Here is an 18,139-nt window from a genome sequence, read left to right as displayed (position 1 = left end):
TCGTTTGAATTTTTTCAATCAAGAAATGAAATTTTGTCCGTTTTTGGCTGTGTGGGAAAAGCAGCATATATCCTACTCTCACTGAGATGAACACATACAAAATCGTTGTTAGTCTCATAGCATGACAACATTCCATCTTCATCGAATTCAAACTTGCGACTTGCATAGCAATCAATCCCCTTCTACCTAGGCAACAACGTATCATTTCGGCACACGGTAGAGAACGGGTAGTAATCGATTATCGATCAGGAACGGAATTTCAGGCTTTTTCTCTTACGATAACTCATTTAACCGTCTTACACCTATAGAAGTTAAGTATACTTATGTCGATTGCAAATATCGCCACTAATATACACTAAAAAATTGCTATGCACCCTGAAGCCTAGAAATAAATAAATAGTATTATAAAGATTCCCAGCGATATATATTCACACCTGTAAGAGGAATAGACGGAAGGGGAAAGACACTGCATCAACAAGGGGTGCGCGGATTTGGTAAATATAGATATCATTGCATAGGAGATTAAGGATCTACAGGAATTTCAAGCTGGAACCCCTTCGGAGGCATTTCGTAATCTGCGTGCCTCGGTTAACTCACACTTTACAACCAGAATTCACCGTCACTTTTATCGAATCCGTATATATAGATGCAAATATATCGCATCTCGGCAATTAAAACATCTATCAATCTCCCCCCACCATAACATCATATCATTGAAACAATATTTCATTTCTGCGCATAGCAAAAGGCTAATTGCCCTTTGGCGAATATCGAAAAAGAGAGTCTCCAGTGGCCTCAGGTATCGGACAAAACGCCTTTCATGGCCCTCGGCTTCAGGAATTCAGCTCAATCTCCCATACCTCTAACCAATTTATCGGATCTAAGTCAAAACCGGATCTTTGCACACACGCTTCAAGCGAACGGAGATCCCAGCTATAAATTGATTTTTGGTTCTTGGCAAAGAAGGTGTGCCACACTGTGATATCTTCGGCACACACACACACATAAAGGGTACATCAGAATCGCGCTTTCGAGCGATGGTCAGGTTGGAATTTCAATGAAGACACTGTGATCAATTCGACTTGATTGAAAGGTTTCTATGGTGTGATATAAGAACCGCATCAATAACACCGCTCTTCATACCTTTCAAACTATCATACAACAAAGAATATCAACTGAAAAGGTACGATCAAACACAATCAACCATTTATTGTTAGTGACATCACGTTTCCACATTCTTGTACCTCCCCCATCAATCAGAACTCTTACAACATCATTGGCCACTTCACTCCAAACGCGGTCATTGAGCAAGACGAACACAAGAAGGATCTAACATCAAGAGGGAACGAGGTAAAGATCGACATTACCATTCCCCACTACCATACAATAGACAAGTATTTACTCCTCCGAAGATATCGCATCAGAAAACGAGTAGACACAAAAGAAGCTATTACTTTGTACTGGCGTTTCTGGTCGGCATCGCTTCCACACTGCACATTCTGCTATAATCGTGAACATCAAACAATTCGGAACCGGTGTCCAACGAACTCACGGATCAAAGTTATAATCTTGCATTACATACGAATTTATCTAAGCGAGGTGCCTCTCACAAGAGTCATACGATATAGTTATATCTTGATCTTCCTTAAGCGAAGTGGAGTCAAAGGACCTTTGGGCTGGGATTACCAAGAAGCATCAAATGAAGCAGATACCATCTCATCCACTTATCCACTCATAATTCAACATCTTTGCTTGTTAATCAGCTATATCGCTCATATCATTTCCAACCTTGATCGAATTTAATCTTTATTCATCGCTTTCTTAAACATATTGCTGTACACTCACCGTTCCACGGGCTATAACATCCAAGCACATATATATAAGAGCAGCAAACGATAAACACAGCAAGGATGAGTAAGTGACAGTGTTCCAATTGTCAACTATCTTTTGTCTCACCAATTTTTCATTACCTCACCGCAAGATCCTCATCGCAGCAAATTCCAAGCTGTAGCCCTGCTCTCTCCTAACTTGTCTCTAATCGTCTGCCTTTCTTTGCCTGTGCGCACGTCTGAACGTCGTACCTCGAGATCTGAAGCTGAAACTCACTTGTTTTACCCTTAACAATTTTATTCTTCATTCCACCTGGTATCGAATCTTCAATCGTATACATAATTGCACACATATCGAATCGACACACCTCTTATCAAACATTACCTCGCTCCATGACCACAACCTCTTGCTGATCCACGCATCGCGACGAACGTGAAAAATCGATTCATTGTCGGTTGATCACCGCCGACCAACATAACTTAAAAATCTTCGATTGACACATACTTTGACTGTGTTTGATCTAAAAACATTTTTTTTGATCAATAAACAATCAATTGGTTGATATACACGCATCCTTATTCATCTCGATCCTTGCCATCTTCTCGAACCTATGTTATTTGTGGTTCTCGGTCAAATCCGGTGATTCCACCTCGGTCCACATTCCCCTTCCATCGTCGATTCGACTACTCCTAATCGCGTTGAATAGCTCAAGTACGATTGAAAAGATCACACGAAGATTATCTGACGGACTTCACCAAAACTCGTAAATCATCGAGAATCCATAAACCTAAAGATCGTCATAAGCGTAATCAACAGTCAGATTGCAAAATGCCACCTATAAATGGGTCACACTCTTATAAGGATGAGGACGATGCAGGTCAAATCGGTGTTTCCCATCCTCATAGTCGATCGAGAGGTGAGTGACCATTTCTTGGATCCCTCTGCGTACAGGTCGCATACATGGTAGTCCTTCAAGCTAATGATTGCGCTTTATTTGTTCAAGCACCGGGACATCCACTTCGAAGAGGTGACGCATGCCTTATGTGTCGAGCGAAAAAACTTGTCGGTAACATCTTCCCCGCGATCGAGGAATCTTATATCCATTGACATCTGTCTGTAGAAATGCTCGGCCCAGAAACCGGTGTGCGATCAATGCTCCAAGCGTAACGACCGTTGCGTTTACGATGCTGTCCGTCCGGCATCGCGAGTAGAGAGATTGGAACGGAAACTTGGTAAGTTCAATTCTCTGTCAAAGCAAATGGTTTTCCAGGGCGCTCGATTGAATCTGCTTTTTTCATCACAGCCGAGATGGACGAACAAGACTTTCGCGAAGCTCTCGCACGAAGAGCCTCGGCAGGATTCAGTCGATTTGGGTTCGACCAAACAAACAGTGTGATAGACTCATCGTCTGCCAATTCCCTTGGACAGGACAACGGGATACCGAATCTTGGATATAATTTACTCGGAAGTCATCCGTCATCTCAATTGCCTTTGATAAACGGCGATACCACTAGTCCTAACTCTGTTGACCAGCTCCTAAACACTGACTCTGAGTCTTTGGTCGACATCAATGATATGCCTTTGACCGCTTGGTCTTGGCCCAGCACGTCTACTACCGCCACTTTCGATGCAGCTCTGCTGAACCATTCTCTCATGTCTGATGGAGCATTGCCACAATTGGCACCCTCTCCGATGTCATGGACAGCGATTGGTACTCAGAGCAATCTGACGGGCTTCACATCGTACACTAACACAAGCTCTCCACCATTCAATGGCTTCCACCGAATGTCTGTCCCTTCCACAGCGTCCGCTTCCGATCCGACTTCGAGAGCTCAATCGCACGACTCAACAACTTCTCCAACACCACCTCAAATAGCGCTTAACAGCTCTCCGCCCATTCCTGGGCTGGATAATTTGAGTATCAACCTATCGAGTGTACACAAAGCTCTCGATACATACCAGCACTACGCATTATCTCAACCTCAGATTCGCTGTACGAATACGGCTGAATTAGGAAAGGGCTTGAGCCATACTTCAAATGGTCATTTCATGACTATATCGGGTGAGTTCACCTGGAAGAGTGTTCTTCCGCAAGCGGAATCAACTGCAATCGAAGCTTCCGACATGGTACATAGTGTGTACACGATCAAAAAAGAAATAGACGATCAGGAAAGGGCAATGAAAACTAAAGAGCTCAGTACCAGCGCCAGAGATTACCTGTAAGCCTTTGATCAGGTATACCGACTCTACTTCAAGCTAATAAAGTTTACCAGGCTCGACCTATTTTTTAGTACTATGCCACCGAGACCTGAATGTGGATCTGAGCTGTTCAGTCAGGAAGAATTCAAGGCTAGACTAGCTTTACCGGAATCCCAACAACCACACCCTTGTTTGCTGTTCTCGATGGTGAGTGCTGAAATTTGATTCATACGGACATTGCTAACTTGTGCATGCTCACAGTACACAACAGCAGCTTCGGGCTCATACGTCCCGGCCATCCGGAAATTGGCGGAACCCCTGTTCAAAATCGCGGTCATGAAGCTGGAAGCGGCAATCAGAAAGCAGGATCGACTGCTTGACGCCATCAAAGCAAGTAAGAATTTGTCAAAGTGGCTTTTCACCAAAGCGAGAATCCTGGAAGGTTATCAATTCTCTACCAAAGCTATCTCGTAAGTTAACAGCTAAACATGTGATAAACGGAATCTGCGCTGACAGTTCACCCAGACTTTGTATCGCATGCGGATTACATCAAATACCTTCCTCAGTGTATGGTCCTCAGGCTGTCAAGTCCACGGAAAGTCAGAGCGGTTCCTCGATCGGTCCGCCACGAGATCAAGCCGATTTGGCAGACAGAATTCATACATTGTAAGTTCTGGACCAATTGGATCGAAAGGTTGAACTAAGATCCGGATGATTATTTAGTTGGTCAGCTTGGGGTATCGAAAGAGGAGGAAATTTGACTCATTCATGGCATTCCGCAATCAAGGATCAAGATGTCACGACACCGCTGCCCAGGAATAAGGCAGATTATCTTACCGTAGGTGTCTTGCTGCTGATGTCTTGAAAGATATTGACGCAGTCGAGCTGACAGCGGGAACTCTTACAGGATGCTTTGCTGAATGAGCCTGACATTACCCTCAAAGATCTGTATGATCTTCCTCACCGAAGCGACTCACCTGCTCCCAAATCGCTATAGTAGGTCTCAATCATGATAATCACCAGCATGGAGCTAATCCAAGCGTTCATTCCAGCACATACCTTCTTATCGCGGTACATCTGATTCATCGATCCATGACTCTGAGTCAGCAGCCAGCCGAGAGCGTAGCCGCTTCTTTCAGATCTCAGTCAGTATTTGCTAAAAGTCTCGACCACAAAATCATCCCAAGTGTACACCATCCCATTGCTTGCAAGGAGATCGCGACCACGGCTGAATGGCTGGAAGCTAATATGCCGGAAGAGTGGGGTACGTCCTTCATGGATAATGCAAAATGGCAAGAACCGGAGGTTTTCGTGGTTGTAAGTGCCCAACCGCTAATCACTCGTCCTCGCTGTGGTGCTTCCAGGCCAAAGATATGCTCAGCTGACATACATGTCTATCCAGGCATTGTGTCTGAAAGTTGCTCGAATGCATCTTCACCCCCTTGACTCACGTAATGAACATCAAACGGGATTATCAATAGCCTTTGAAGCCTCGAAACTGATCAAATCGCTCATTAAGTATTATCTGAAAGACCGCACCTCAGTGCATTCGTTATCATTCTCACCCATGAACCACATCCCTTTTGCGAATCAGCATTCTTTCACTGCACCAGACTTTGATAGCAGCGATGAAAACACAAGAGTCAATACCCCAATGCCCAATTCTGTATTTTCACTTCCTAACAACTCATTTCCCATTCCTACCAATAACGACTTCAGTCAAACATGGGGGTATAAAGGATTTTCGAGGGATTTTAACGGGATAAGTGGACCTTATACCCTCAGTCCTAGTTATTGGGTAGTTGAGAAATTGGCCGGGGGTGCTAGGCTTATGGAGAGTATAGGTAGACCACAAGGTAAGTCCACCAAATCACTACCGATTGAGATCTACCTTAGCTGACTTGTCACTTCATGAAATTCTGATGTTCGGATAGATGCTCATACGTGTATGACAGAGGCTCATAGCATAATTAACGGATTTCGAGAATTGGCTGTGACCCACGATATAGTGTAAGTGTACTCAAATGCCCTATGTTAAGGAATAATGAGGCTGACGGTGGTATTTTATCTTGTAGCGGTGAACATGTTGAGAAGCTCGAGAAACTCACTCGGTCGCGATGCTGCTAGTCAAGGAAGGTGGATGACAATGCGATTTACAGAGCTTAGATAACAAGGAAATTTCATATTGGTCAAAATTGAGAACGAATGTAGCGCTTTTCTTGATAAAACTGCTAGAATTTGGATGACGCGCTGAGAATGAGACAGCTTCTGTAAAAGGATGACCGATATAAGGTGTTCGTAACCGTTGTAGACTAAAATGTACGTATATTACCGTGATAGTACACCGAGTAGAGTTGTACTTTTTGTAAGTAAAAGATCCAAAGATGAAAGGAAGAAACATGTATTATTGTTTAAATCATGTAGTTTGATGTTGGCTGATTTCACTGCGTTCTCTCGTATGATGATCATTTATCAAAATCAGTAATTTTGAATAAGCTGGCTGTCAATTGCAGAAATAACATAATGCTGCTTATATAGGGTGCACGGTGAAAAGCATAACCTTGAAAGCAACTATGGAATCCACAGCAGTTTGAACGGAGGTCAAAGATAAAGAGACATCATAACTGATGTTTACTTTATGCATGGTTATAGCTTCATACCTTCTTTAATTTATTCTACTGTGATGTCCTTTCCCTCTCGTCGATACTATTCTAAACCTCCTAAGCGGTCTCAACATCTTTTCTGGATTCAGGTTCAATATCAGAAGCGGATTGTTGAGCGACCTGAATCATAAAAAAAGTCAGAATGAAAGGTACATATGTTGTTTATCGAGTCAAGTGTTGTGCTAACTCACCTTTAAAGCTTCAGCAGAAGCACCACCTGTGGATTCTTCTCCTGGAGCAGGACCTGGGTTTTGTCCGGAAGAAGCTAAAGGTGAGAAGCAATTCATGATCAGCCATTTACACGGTAAAGCGAGATCGATCTCGTAGAATGCATAGCAGCGTATGATGAAAACCTGAAGTTTGGCAAGATTCTCCTTTGAGTCGTTAAGTGAATGAATCATTCAACTCACCTGGTCTTTGATCAGCTTGGGTCATTTGTTTACCTCCTCCAGGTACTAAAGGGTCAGGTTTCTCGGAAGAAGGTGATTGTGTACCGGTGGAAGCCATTTTGATTGGTATGTAAGGAGGATTTGATGAAGTCTTGTAAAGTGATTCAGGCTAATATGTATAGTTGATGAGAAGAAGATGAAAGAAAGGATCAAGGTAAATAGCGGATTTAGTTATATACGAGTATGGGGGTTCGAATGAGTAATTGACGTCATTTCGATTTGGCGGTGTATTCCACTTTTTCCAGTCAACCGTCAATTCAGACCCCAATTAGTATCATGTGGCACTTTAGCATTCCGATGATGAATATGCACTGACATCTACTATTCTTGCTTTAATTCCGAAAGTCCTTGCATGTGTTTTAACATCGTTAAGAAGTCTATGATGACATGTATGAATATCCAATACATAGTCTACTCATTACATGGTTGGTATTCGATTGGATCGACATTACCTTAATGGGCGGAAACCCCCTCCTTCACGCCCTCCTTCACCACTCCTCTGTTTGACCATGTCATAAGATTGCAGTATAGCATATTATCTGCTTGATACACTTTATACATCAATCAGTCAAGATTAAAAGAACAACAAGAAATCCTAATCACAATATGTCCCTTACTACCCTTTCTCGTCAAATGGCCGAAGAACAAGTTAACCCTGTAAACCTACAGGTGACTGCCTGAGCACTTATACCACTTGTATTCCGCCGCTTTTACCGATCATCAATGTTCATACTTCGACATCCAATTGTTGTGAGACATGACCCTACCGAATGCCCTGAGAATCTGTGGGGATTAATTACCCGGATCTCAACTTCGTCTTTACCCATGCTGTAGCTGATCCATCGTATGGAGATCGTTAATGTAGAGAAACGTTTAGAGATCAGCGCAGACTTATTATCCGCAAGTATAGTCATTATTACCATAACTATCTTTAGTTGTATATACGTCGAATTAGTATTTCAGAGAATGAAGTGTATATGATCATACTCCGCAAGCTGGAACTTGGATAATTATACACAGACCTCATGGAGCAGAAGGATACGAGTAAAGTCCCGTGTTTGAGTTGTCCCACAAACATGTTTCTCCGAGGGCAGCAGAAAAAGGCAAACCTGATACAGCGTAGATGATGATACTGTAAGTGCTGAGACATTGAAAGAGCAGATGTCAAGATGCATTACACACTTGTTATGATACAACTTTTTTTTACTGCGATGACTACTACGCTCTGAAGCTTATGAAGTAATTCCAATCCTCTTCGACCCAATGAAGCATATACTCATCTACTGCCCCAATCCCATCATCTTCTTCATCTGCTTCCTCGACATCGTCCTCCGTACCAATCATTGGAGTATTGGTTCTTGGTGTACCACTATCACTATGTTGGATATCGAAAGAAACTTTGTTCTGTATAGTGGTTTTCTTGGTGGTGACACCGTTGGGAATCTCATCGAATTCTTGGAAATCTAATTCATTTTCGTTTTGAGCAATCTTAGCAGCTTGAACATCTTCTTCGTCTTCCACTTCAGCTAATACTCTTGCAAGTTCCCTTTCTTGGCCTGCTCTAGGTTTCAGATTATTGACTTCTTCAGCTATTGGTGTACCTTCCACATCAACATCTATTACTCCTTGATCCTCATCTATTGTTCTTGCTTTGTTCGATGGATCATCGCCATCTGTGACATCACCAAACATATCCTTCCAGCCTACTCTACCCCACCAATCATTATTGAACTCTCCCTGTTGAATGACCATATGATCTAACATTCTCTTTTGTTCTGCTTTCTTCAGCATATTCTCTTCTACCGTATGTGACGATACGAATCGATATATATGTACTTCACGAGTTTGACCTATTCGATGCGCTCGGTCCATACATTGTCGATCCATTGAAGGGTTCCAGTCTGAATCGTAGAAGAAAACAGTATCGGCTCCCGTAAGATTTATACCGACACCACCAGATCTAGAAGAAGCTATGAAGACAAAGTATTTAGGGTCTGAGTTGAATCGCTCGGTTATCACTTGACGATCTTCAATCTTGGTAGATCCATCTAATCGTAAATATCGATGTCCATTATACGATAAGAAGATTTCTAGAATATCTAAGACTTTGGTCATTTGCGTAAAGATCAAGACTCTATGTCCGCCAGCTTTGAGATCTCGCAACATGGTATAAAGCGTCTGCAGCTTTCCACAATCGTATTGCAACAGACTAGAATCTGGGAAAGCAATCTGGAGTTTGACGGTCGATCTATGCAAGGTATCGAATGATTCCTCTGTCAAGGAAGGATGCGAGAAAGGCGAAAGTCCTGGAAGAGCGTAACGGGTCATATCTCTAGCCACTACATTCGGAGGGATAACGGCGAAGAGGTCAATGATAGGTTCAAACGTCTTGGCTCGTTCAGGGAGGGATAAAATCAGATTGTGTGCAGGTGGTCGGTATTCGGCGAAGTATTCATTTCTTCTTGGGGTTGCCGAAAGAGGTAAAAAGTAATTTGGTATATTACCGAGCATGTCCAGCAAGGTTGAGCCGTACAAAGGTTGAGATGAGCACCGTCGCTTGTTGGTGTCTCTTAACGATCTCCAACGCTGTACACTAGCTTGTTCATGAGCCCAAGCCTGGTATTTTAGCCATCCTTCTACCGTTCTGGTATCCTTTTTGGGGCCGGAGGGCGGTTTGCCGCGTCGTGCGATGCTAGATTCGATAGCATGGGGAAGGCGATGACTAGCGTCTAAATGCTGTCTTGATTGACAGACCCAAGCAGACTCGCCTTCATGGCCGGTGATAACCAGACCAAGTGAGAAACAATCCGTTTGCTTTTCATCTAAGTCCGCCAACAGACGTCGTCTAAGCAGCACTTCGGCAGGTTCGTATTCTCTTGCGATACAGTCCATCGCGAAACTCGTTCGAACAGGTCGTACTTCGAACAGGTCCGGATGATTACAGACTTTTCGAAGCTGCATCAGGGTATTCATGACCCCAAGATATCCACCGGTCGTCAAGGCTTCTTTTGTTGAAGAGCGGGACATGAACTCGTCATATAGAAATCGTTGACGCTTTGATAGCTTACAGTACACTACATGTTCGAATTTTCCGGGCAATTGAGTCTCTACTTCAGATTTTAATCGTCGTAGTATGAAGGGCCGAAGTAGTGTATGGAGCTTGGACACAGTCGCGAGAGTCTCTTCGTCCATTGCGTCACCTGTTTCTATCGCTTTGTCCATTGGATCTACATTATACTCATCAGCTTTGTCGGATATATTACATTGAATGAGCGACGCTTCGCAGACTTTAAACTCACTTGAAAACCATTCCATGAATTCTCTATGATTTGCAAAGCCGACGACAGCTGTAGCATCCGCCCCAATTCCGCCTGGCATGAGAAAGTATAGCAAACTCCATAACTCCATCAGGTTGTTCTGCAGCGGAGTTCCAGTCAGGAGAAGTCTTCGTTGAGCCTTGAAACCAAGCAGCGTTTGCCATCGTTGGGATCGGAAATTCTTGATGTTATGCGCTTCGTCTAAAATCAGATAACACCAAGATTTTCTTCGGAAAATATGCTGATCGGCCAGAACGATTTGGTAAGAGGTAATGCAGACTTGCCATGAGTTCTCGGTTAACCATCCTACTCTTTTCTCCTTCCGTTCTTTCTGATTACCATAGTACGTCAATACTTTCATACCCGGGAAAAACTTCTTGAACTCCATTTCCCAGTTCAATATTACGGAGGTGGGAACGATGATTAAATGTTGGCCCCATATACCTTTGTCGCATGCTAGATGACCGAGAAGAGAGATGGTTTGGATGGTTTTACTGTATTGATCGAGTCAGCTTCACTTCGTCATGCGCCTGCAGCTGAGAATTACACCCACCCAAGACCCATTTCATCCGCTAAAATACCATTCATACCATTTCCCCACAGACTAGCGAGCCATTCAAGTCCTGCTTGCTGGTACGGTCGAAGAGTTCCACGTAGTAAAAAGGGCTGTCTGACCCGAGGTCCTTCATCCACCTCTACGTCGCCATTTTCTAGTCCCTCCCTTTCGGCCACTTCTTCAACAGAGTCACTCTCCTCTTCATCTTCTGACTCTTCTGAGGTAGGCTCCGGTGTCATTTCAACGTCTTCATCGTCAAGGAGCTCGATTTTCGGTTTTCTGGACGTGAGGTGTTGTGGCGTTTCATGATCTGGTGACCACACTGATCGTGCTTTTCGTTGTCGTTTGCCTTCAATGAGAAATGGAGGAGACACAGGCACATCCAGTAGCCTATCATCTAAGAGCGATTGATCTATAGTCTTGTTCGCGATTTCATGTGCTTCATCGCGCAAGGGCAGGTCGCCTTCCTTCGGAGCAACGCTATGAGTGACTTGGTCGGTGCCGTTGACTTCAGGTGAAGGAGCTTTTCCGTCCACGGGACTTCCTCGCTGGATCCCTACATCCGCAATACCGTTGGCGCCAATTCGTGCCGGGGCAGGATACCCATATCGCTTGAGCAGCTCCTCAATTGGTATATCCGCATCTTTGAGCAGACCCTCATCTTCGCTATCGCTTTCAACAGCCTCGCTGTCATTTTCCATTTCCACATCTAATTCTACATCTTGTTCATCCAAGTCTGAAGTTGGCGCAACGATATATTCAATATCGTTCGCATCTGGATCTTCATCCTGCAAAGCGGCAACAGGAACTTTGACTCCCCTAGCACGTCGAGAGCGCATGAGTGGCGGAGGTGGCGGAAGTGGATGACCGTTGGCAAGAGGGTTCGCATCTGGTCGTGCTTCGATGGCTGACAAGGTATCGATGGGGTCAGGAGAGGGTGACCGTACAGGATTCGGAAGTATGTCGAGCGGATCAGGCGAAAGCCCAGTGGCAGAATCTGTGTTAGGATTATTCTTTGCTAGATAATTTCCCCTGGGCGGAGATGTCGGAGGTGGTGTCGGCTTGCCATCTGCTTCGGTACCACCAGAAGCTTGCTCTGGGGCAAGATTCTCGATGAGAGGTGATGAGGCCTGCCCGTTCGACACATCCATTTGCATTTCGTCACACTGGGCTATGCCGTCTTCCTCGCCTTCAGCCACAAGAAAGCGCAAGTCGGCTTGATCTCTGTCTTCCAATTCGTCCACACCTTCCTCTTCATCCTCTTGATCTTCGTCATCATCAGAGTCGATTCGCTGGTCACCGTCCACTGTAGGATCAAGGATAGGCGAAGAAGTGGGCAGCAGCTCCATATTGATGTCCCTATCGTTTGGTTCAGTATTCTCAGCTTCGTCTTCTTCCTCCTCGCTATCTTCAGCGGCAGAGATGTCTTCGGTCGCATCCGACAACTCCTCTTCGCTATCCAATGCCTCCTCTTCATCAGGACCAGTGACTTGAGATTCTAACAGTCCGGTAGATCGCTGTAACATATTCTGCAGGTGTTCTTTCCCCAGTCGATCTTGCTCAATCTTTTGGATTTCAAGTAATTTGGCTCTGACAATCTGTATTCATGACTTCGAGATTAGCCCTTCGTCCTTCGACGTTCAGATGGACAGGCAGACTAAGCCGGTTCAAGCTCACCTTAACCGCCAAACTCCATCGCTTCCTCAAACCCTTAATCAGCTCTTTACCCAGCCTCTTCCGTTCTTTCTCTTCCGTTAAACGTTCTCGTTCTTCACGACCTTCTATCCTTTCCCAATATACCTGTATCATCCTTGCTATACGCTTAGATACTACGGGCTTCAGCTTGGCTTCATTCAGCATGGCATTCCGAACTTGAACCATATGAGCCATCAGGGAATCATGGTGGTCGGTTTTACGAGATGGTATCTTGTGTATCAGCTTCTGAGCCGAGCTATTTCCAGCTAGTAGCTGCTCTTCATTCTCAGCTTCGTCGATCAACCGCTGAAGTCTGCCGTGAGACTGAAGATACATGACTCGCGCTCGATAATACCCATCTTTCGCAGCGCGATTTTCCAAAATCTTCATATCTGAAACGTTACCAGAATCTTCCAAATGGATATACGATTCTAGAATTGGCGCTAGTTGACCATCGTATTTTGCGGGGGCTGAGGGCTTTTGAGAAGGGTCAGTGTAGTATATTGTCCTTGGACCAAAGCGTTCGGAAGGACGTTTCGGTGGAGGTGGGAACGGAAGATGAGCTAAGGAAGGCAAAGGAGCCGGAGTCGGGGATGGTTCAGGCTGAGGCGAGGAATCTTTCGATATTTCGATAGTTGGAGAAACTATGGTTTCCGAATCTTCTATGGCGACTTTGGCTCCTCGAGTTTTCTTCGCAGCTGGCAAATTCGGTAACGACATCCGTCCACGCTTCTTTCCCTTTTCGCCACCAGGAGCCGGTACTTCTTCCTTAACTTCGTTGGTAGCCATCAAGGATTCACCCATGGTCGCGCGACGAGATCCCTTAGCCTTGTTGACAGGTACTGGCGGAGGTAGCATTTCGATGTCGGCTGGTCGATTCTTAGGCTTTGGTCCTGGTTTGCGTCTCACCGGAGTCTCTTGTACCAGTTCGACATAATCACTTGCTGTTTCGCTCGCTCTTCTCCTTCCCCTGCCTCTGGCGGTAGTAGGCGTAGTCGTTGGTAGCGGATCTAAAGCTTTGATAGGCGATTTTGAAGCGAGAGCATGACCATTAATCGGGTGACTAGAGGGAGCCACTACCTGAGCTAGTATTTCAGATTGCTCCTGCGCAGCTCGACGTGTGGTCCGGGCCGATAAAGAGTGGCGCGGCCTCGATGGTCCAGCCTGTGAGGGGGTGGACAGTGAGCTTGTGGAAGGTGGCAGCAAGGAGAGAAGATTATGTCTTTGGTCCTTCCACTGTGACGAAGTCAGCAGATATCAATGCCGTTTACAATTGTAATGGCTTACATCGAGAAAGACAGGTGAATTATCAGTCTTAGCTGCCTACGAAATGAACTAATTAGAGCTGCTAACAAGAGGACAAGTACAAGTCTGCGCAACTCACCTTAGGATCCCATCCGGTAATCATAGTCACGAATCTTTCCAGATGGAACTGCTCCCTAATCGCATCATCATGGCCTTCCAGCACTTCCTTCAGTTGTTGCTCCTTCTGAAGAAGCAGCTCTTCCCGTTTCAGCCTTACGTTCTCGTCACCGAGTCGCCTTGTGATTTGATTAATTTCCTTCGGGGTTGGGGCACGGTACCCTTGGGCCGAAGCTGAGATTGATGGACTTCTGCGTTTAGCGACTTTTGGTGAAGGAGCAGGCAGGGTGGAAGGACCGGCGTCAGATGGACGTGATCGAAGGCTTCGAGATGTACCTGATGGAATAGAGCCATTGGCATGAGATTGTATGGGGGGTGAAGCAGAGTTCACAAGTAAATTCGACGGAGAGGCAGGTTGATTTAGTGTATTGAAAGCGTTTGAGGTCATGGTGGACGACCTCCACTTTTTATCGAATTATGTACTCAGTCTATTGTACACGCATTTGATTTGTTGAAGGACGTAGAGCTGGTCTCGAATGACTCATGAGGCCAGCTGGATCAAGCCGGGAGGTTGGCTGCAATGTAAAAGAGAGGATGATTGCCTTTAAAGTGATATATATAGGAATATAGATTAATATGAATCGAGGTAAATATCGTTGAAGACGCGAACGGACATGAGATGAACTTGCATTAATAAACACAGCGTCAATATGGGTCAATTGCCGAATGTGGCACTTTGAACTACTTTGGAGACTCCGCATTCAACGTCACTTTGATCAAAGACCAAAATACACGACAACAATGCAAAGCGTTCACTTTCTTTCGATTATTTCTCGAGTCCTATAGGGAGATCAACACGGGCGCAAGAATGATAGCTGATAGAACGATGAAGCCCTTCCACCTGTCTGACAAGCCTTCTCCAGTGGTGATTCAGGCAGCCAGGAATGCCGCTTCGAGCCCGCACGCCGTGGTTAACTTGATCAGACTTGTCAAGTCACTCGAAGCCAAAGTCAACTCGGAAGAAGATGATGGTGTGGTTGACTCTATGTCTATCAAGAGGGACTGGGAGGTGGGTTATATCTCAGCTGATAATGACTCACTGTAGTAAGCTGACCGAAACTTAGAATGTCATGTTCGCAAAATCCTTATTAGAAGCATTACAGAATGACAATGAACAGTGAGCTCGTTGATATCTCTGGGTGTTTCAGGGACGTCGAGGTAACATAATGGAACAGATCATCTTCGACTTCACCCACTCTTCTACAAATGGGAAAAGAGTTATCAAATATCCAAAAGTCATTCCAAATACGCTTATCCACTCCTTTGCCAACTCCACCTATGAACCCAGCTTTGATAGCTCTCCCGATGACTCCAAATCCATCAAATCCTCCTATACTCGAGAGAAAACCTTCACCTCCATTACTGCAGTCGGTGCAAAAACTGTCTACTCCATTATCAGCTGCTTCTGTCCCTATAAACAACGGAGTAAGAAAACGAAAGTCTCGAATTGATGAATATCTGATGGAAAGGTCCAAATCTGATTTGACGGGATCTGAAAAAGGTCTATTACCTTTAAAGGTCTTACCCGTAAAACCCAAATTCGGTGGTGTAGGGAATGTAGCAGGTGGTAGGGAAGCTCTGTTAGCTGGGGCTGGGCCAGGAAGCGGGATTGGCTCCGCTCAATTACATGAAGAATTAGGTGGTCAATTGGCAGACGTGAGGCTATAATTGCTCCCTGCATCCAGGTGATCTTACTGATATCTTTGGTTATTAGATGTCCCATCGATTGAAATTAAATGCTGTCCAATTCTCAAACGCATTGGAGAACGAAAAGTCGATATTGGAGGATTCGCAGAATACCTTGGAAAGTGAGTTTTTTCTCTCTATGCCTAGCTTATAAAGACGTGTACGATGTGCAATTCTGATCTGGTGGCTGTAGATAATCTGACCGCCACCAAGTCATCCAAAAATCACTTGTCGACTGTCTCGTCGAAAGGACGAAGTACGACTTGCTTGACTTTAGGAGTAGTCATTTTGGTCATGGTCCTATTTGTATGGACTTATATGCTCATCAGATTTACATAATGAGTCCACACGCGAACCTTCTTATGCATTATTGTTTTGTTATACCACATGTCCGGGCATTGGAAGGGAGAGATGTATAAGTTGCTATCTACTATTTGCCTCCACTGTAATCGATGATGATGATTTGATTCCGTCACTTCGCGAATTCATGTTTTCTTCGACATGAACATTTAGGCTTATTGATGCTACACAACCTTACTGCTCTAAATCATATCTTACTCGTCAACTTGCCTTACCTCTCCTGACAGACGTTCACCAGGGCTGAAATCCAGCTGCATCTCCGGATTCCACACATTAGTATCGCTCTCATCCAACAATTGCAATATAAGGAGGTCGTTTGATCAAGATGCAGAATAAGGCAGAGCAGGATAGAAATCAAGAGGCGACCGTCTACCTTGTGAGTTGGCAGATTCTTCTTTGCCTCTTCTGGCAGATCAGGAGCTGACAGTAATATCTAGGGTAATCTGGATGAGAAATGTAGCGATGCTTTGATATGGGAGTTGATGTTGTGAGTAGTATCTTTTCTGTCACTCGGACATTGGATATACGCTGACATCTCATCTTTCGGTGTTAGACAAGCCGGTCCAGTGTGTAAGTAAACCATTCCATACTATAGAAATTGTTATGCTCTGTTTCACCCGAAGACAGTCAATCAAGAAAACGACCCTGATGATATGGATGGACAACTGATCTTCTGTTTTTGAGGCAGCAAATGTTTTCCTTCCGAAAGATCGAATTTCAATGTCTCATCAAGGTTTCGGTTTTTGCGAGTTCTTGACAGAAGCAGATGCTGAATATGCAGTAAAAATAATGAATCAAATAAAGCTTTATGGTAAACCTATACGAGTCAATAAAGCGAGCTACGATAAGAAACAATTAGATGTAGGAGCGAATTTATTCGTAGGAAGTTTAGATCCTCAAGTAGATGAAAATACTTTGGCAGATACTTTTGGAACGTTTGGTCAATTATCTGAACCTCCAAAGGTGAGTCTCTACTGTTAACATGCTTTGTCAGGTCAATTGTGCGAGACACACATGCTTGTCCAAATGAACACTTGTCAATATATTAGTTGACTGCTGCTAACTCATATTCGGCTACAGATTGCAAGAGATCCTACAACCGGTTTGTCGAAAGGATACGCATTTATTGCATATAATGATTTCGAAGCTGCCGATATGGCAATAGAGAATATGAATGGACAATTCTTTGGTGGAAGACAAATCTCGGTACAATACGCTTTCAAGAAGGATGGAAAAGGTGAAAGGCATGGTAGTCAAGCAGAAAGGTTATTGGCTGCTCAAGCTAAGTGAGTTGATCCTTTGGTCTTTCTGATTCCATCAAGACTTCAAGTGTTTGAAACTAACTTGAATATTCCTAGAAAACATCAATTGATACCTGGATCTTCCACACCTGCCTACCAATACCAAGGTGAGTATCTCCACAACTATCAAGATTCGTTATCCCCTTTGCTTCAAGTGTTGCACAGAGCTGATGAAACTGTCTTGTAGGTCAATTCGCAGGAGCACTCGCCAACTCACAATCCTCAATGCAATCTGCTCAAATGCCTTCTTACCCACCTCCACCACCTGCAGGTATTCCAGTATACCAACCGCAAAATCAACAACCTGCTTATCCGGGATACCCACCGCAAGCACCTCAAGGATATCCTTCGAATGGCTATTCCAATGGTGCTGCGCCCAACGGATATGCTCCTCCTCCTCCACCCCCATCCGGGTTCCCTGTTGCCGGACAAATGCCACAACAGATGTACGGTATGCCTCCTCAACAAGCTCAAGCGGGCGGAGCACCACCTCCTCCACCTATACGGATGGGTTTTAATGGACAGTCGTTGGAGTTTGCAAAGTGACAATGGTTAGAAGCGTAAGATAGAACGGAGAAGCCATTCAGCTCCATTCTAGGTACGAAAGGGAGAGGTCGTAGTCGTATGACCTTGACATGGTATGAATTGAACAATACAAATG

The 18,139-nt window shown here is 44.5% G+C and overlaps 5 protein-coding genes across 5 annotated transcripts; 3 read left to right on the top strand and 2 right to left on the bottom strand.

Annotated features, from left to right (window-relative positions):
* Positions 1-2,658: 2,658 nt before the first annotated feature.
* I206_103922 (uncharacterized protein) lies at positions 2,659-6,156 on the top strand (the record flags this gene model as incomplete). Its single annotated transcript, XM_070202854.1, has 13 exons — positions 2,659-2,746; positions 2,834-2,892; positions 2,951-3,062; positions 3,134-4,049; positions 4,104-4,236; positions 4,291-4,499; positions 4,555-4,695; positions 4,753-4,867; positions 4,937-5,025; positions 5,082-5,346; positions 5,432-5,885; positions 5,964-6,039; positions 6,105-6,156. 13 exons carry the CDS (start codon positions 2,659-2,661, stop codon positions 6,154-6,156), a joined length of 2,709 nt encoding a protein of 902 aa, XP_070058955.1.
* A 593-nt stretch (positions 6,157-6,749) lies between these two features.
* On the bottom strand, positions 6,750-7,199 carry I206_103921 (uncharacterized protein; the record flags this gene model as incomplete). Its single annotated transcript, XM_019156236.1, has 3 exons — positions 6,750-6,812; positions 6,884-6,957; positions 7,103-7,199. The coding sequence occupies 3 exons, from the start codon at positions 7,197-7,199 to the stop codon at positions 6,750-6,752; spliced, it is 234 nt and encodes a 77-aa protein (XP_019011194.1).
* A 1,160-nt stretch (positions 7,200-8,359) lies between these two features.
* On the bottom strand, positions 8,360-14,519 carry I206_103920 (uncharacterized protein; the record flags this gene model as incomplete). Its single annotated transcript, XM_019156237.1, has 6 exons — positions 8,360-10,368; positions 10,441-10,952; positions 11,012-12,612; positions 12,692-13,945; positions 13,997-14,032; positions 14,094-14,519. 6 exons carry the CDS (start codon positions 14,517-14,519, stop codon positions 8,360-8,362), a joined length of 5,838 nt encoding a protein of 1,945 aa, XP_019011195.1.
* Positions 14,520-14,957: 438 nt separating this feature from the next.
* Positions 14,958-16,156, top strand: I206_103919 (uncharacterized protein; the record flags this gene model as incomplete). The annotated part of the gene is made up of 5 exons (XM_019156238.1): positions 14,958-15,140; positions 15,196-15,248; positions 15,307-15,787; positions 15,846-15,939; positions 16,011-16,156. The coding sequence occupies 5 exons, from the start codon at positions 14,958-14,960 to the stop codon at positions 16,154-16,156; spliced, it is 957 nt and encodes a 318-aa protein (XP_019011196.1).
* Positions 16,157-16,502: 346 nt separating this feature from the next.
* On the top strand, positions 16,503-18,024 carry I206_103918 (uncharacterized protein; the record flags this gene model as incomplete). Its single annotated transcript, XM_019156239.1, has 7 exons — positions 16,503-16,553; positions 16,615-16,664; positions 16,731-16,747; positions 16,866-17,140; positions 17,258-17,463; positions 17,536-17,585; positions 17,666-18,024. The coding sequence occupies 7 exons, from the start codon at positions 16,503-16,505 to the stop codon at positions 18,022-18,024; spliced, it is 1,008 nt and encodes a 335-aa protein (XP_019011197.1).
* Between the last annotated feature and the right edge of the window lie 115 nt (positions 18,025-18,139).

This window comes from Kwoniella pini, chromosome 5, assembly GCF_000512605.2.
Source record: "Kwoniella pini CBS 10737 chromosome 5, complete sequence".
In the NCBI taxonomy this organism is placed as follows: Eukaryota; Fungi; Basidiomycota; class Tremellomycetes; order Tremellales; family Cryptococcaceae; genus Kwoniella; species Kwoniella pini.
Note: the sequence above shows the minus strand (reverse complement) of the source record. Positions and strands in the feature narration are given on the sequence as shown.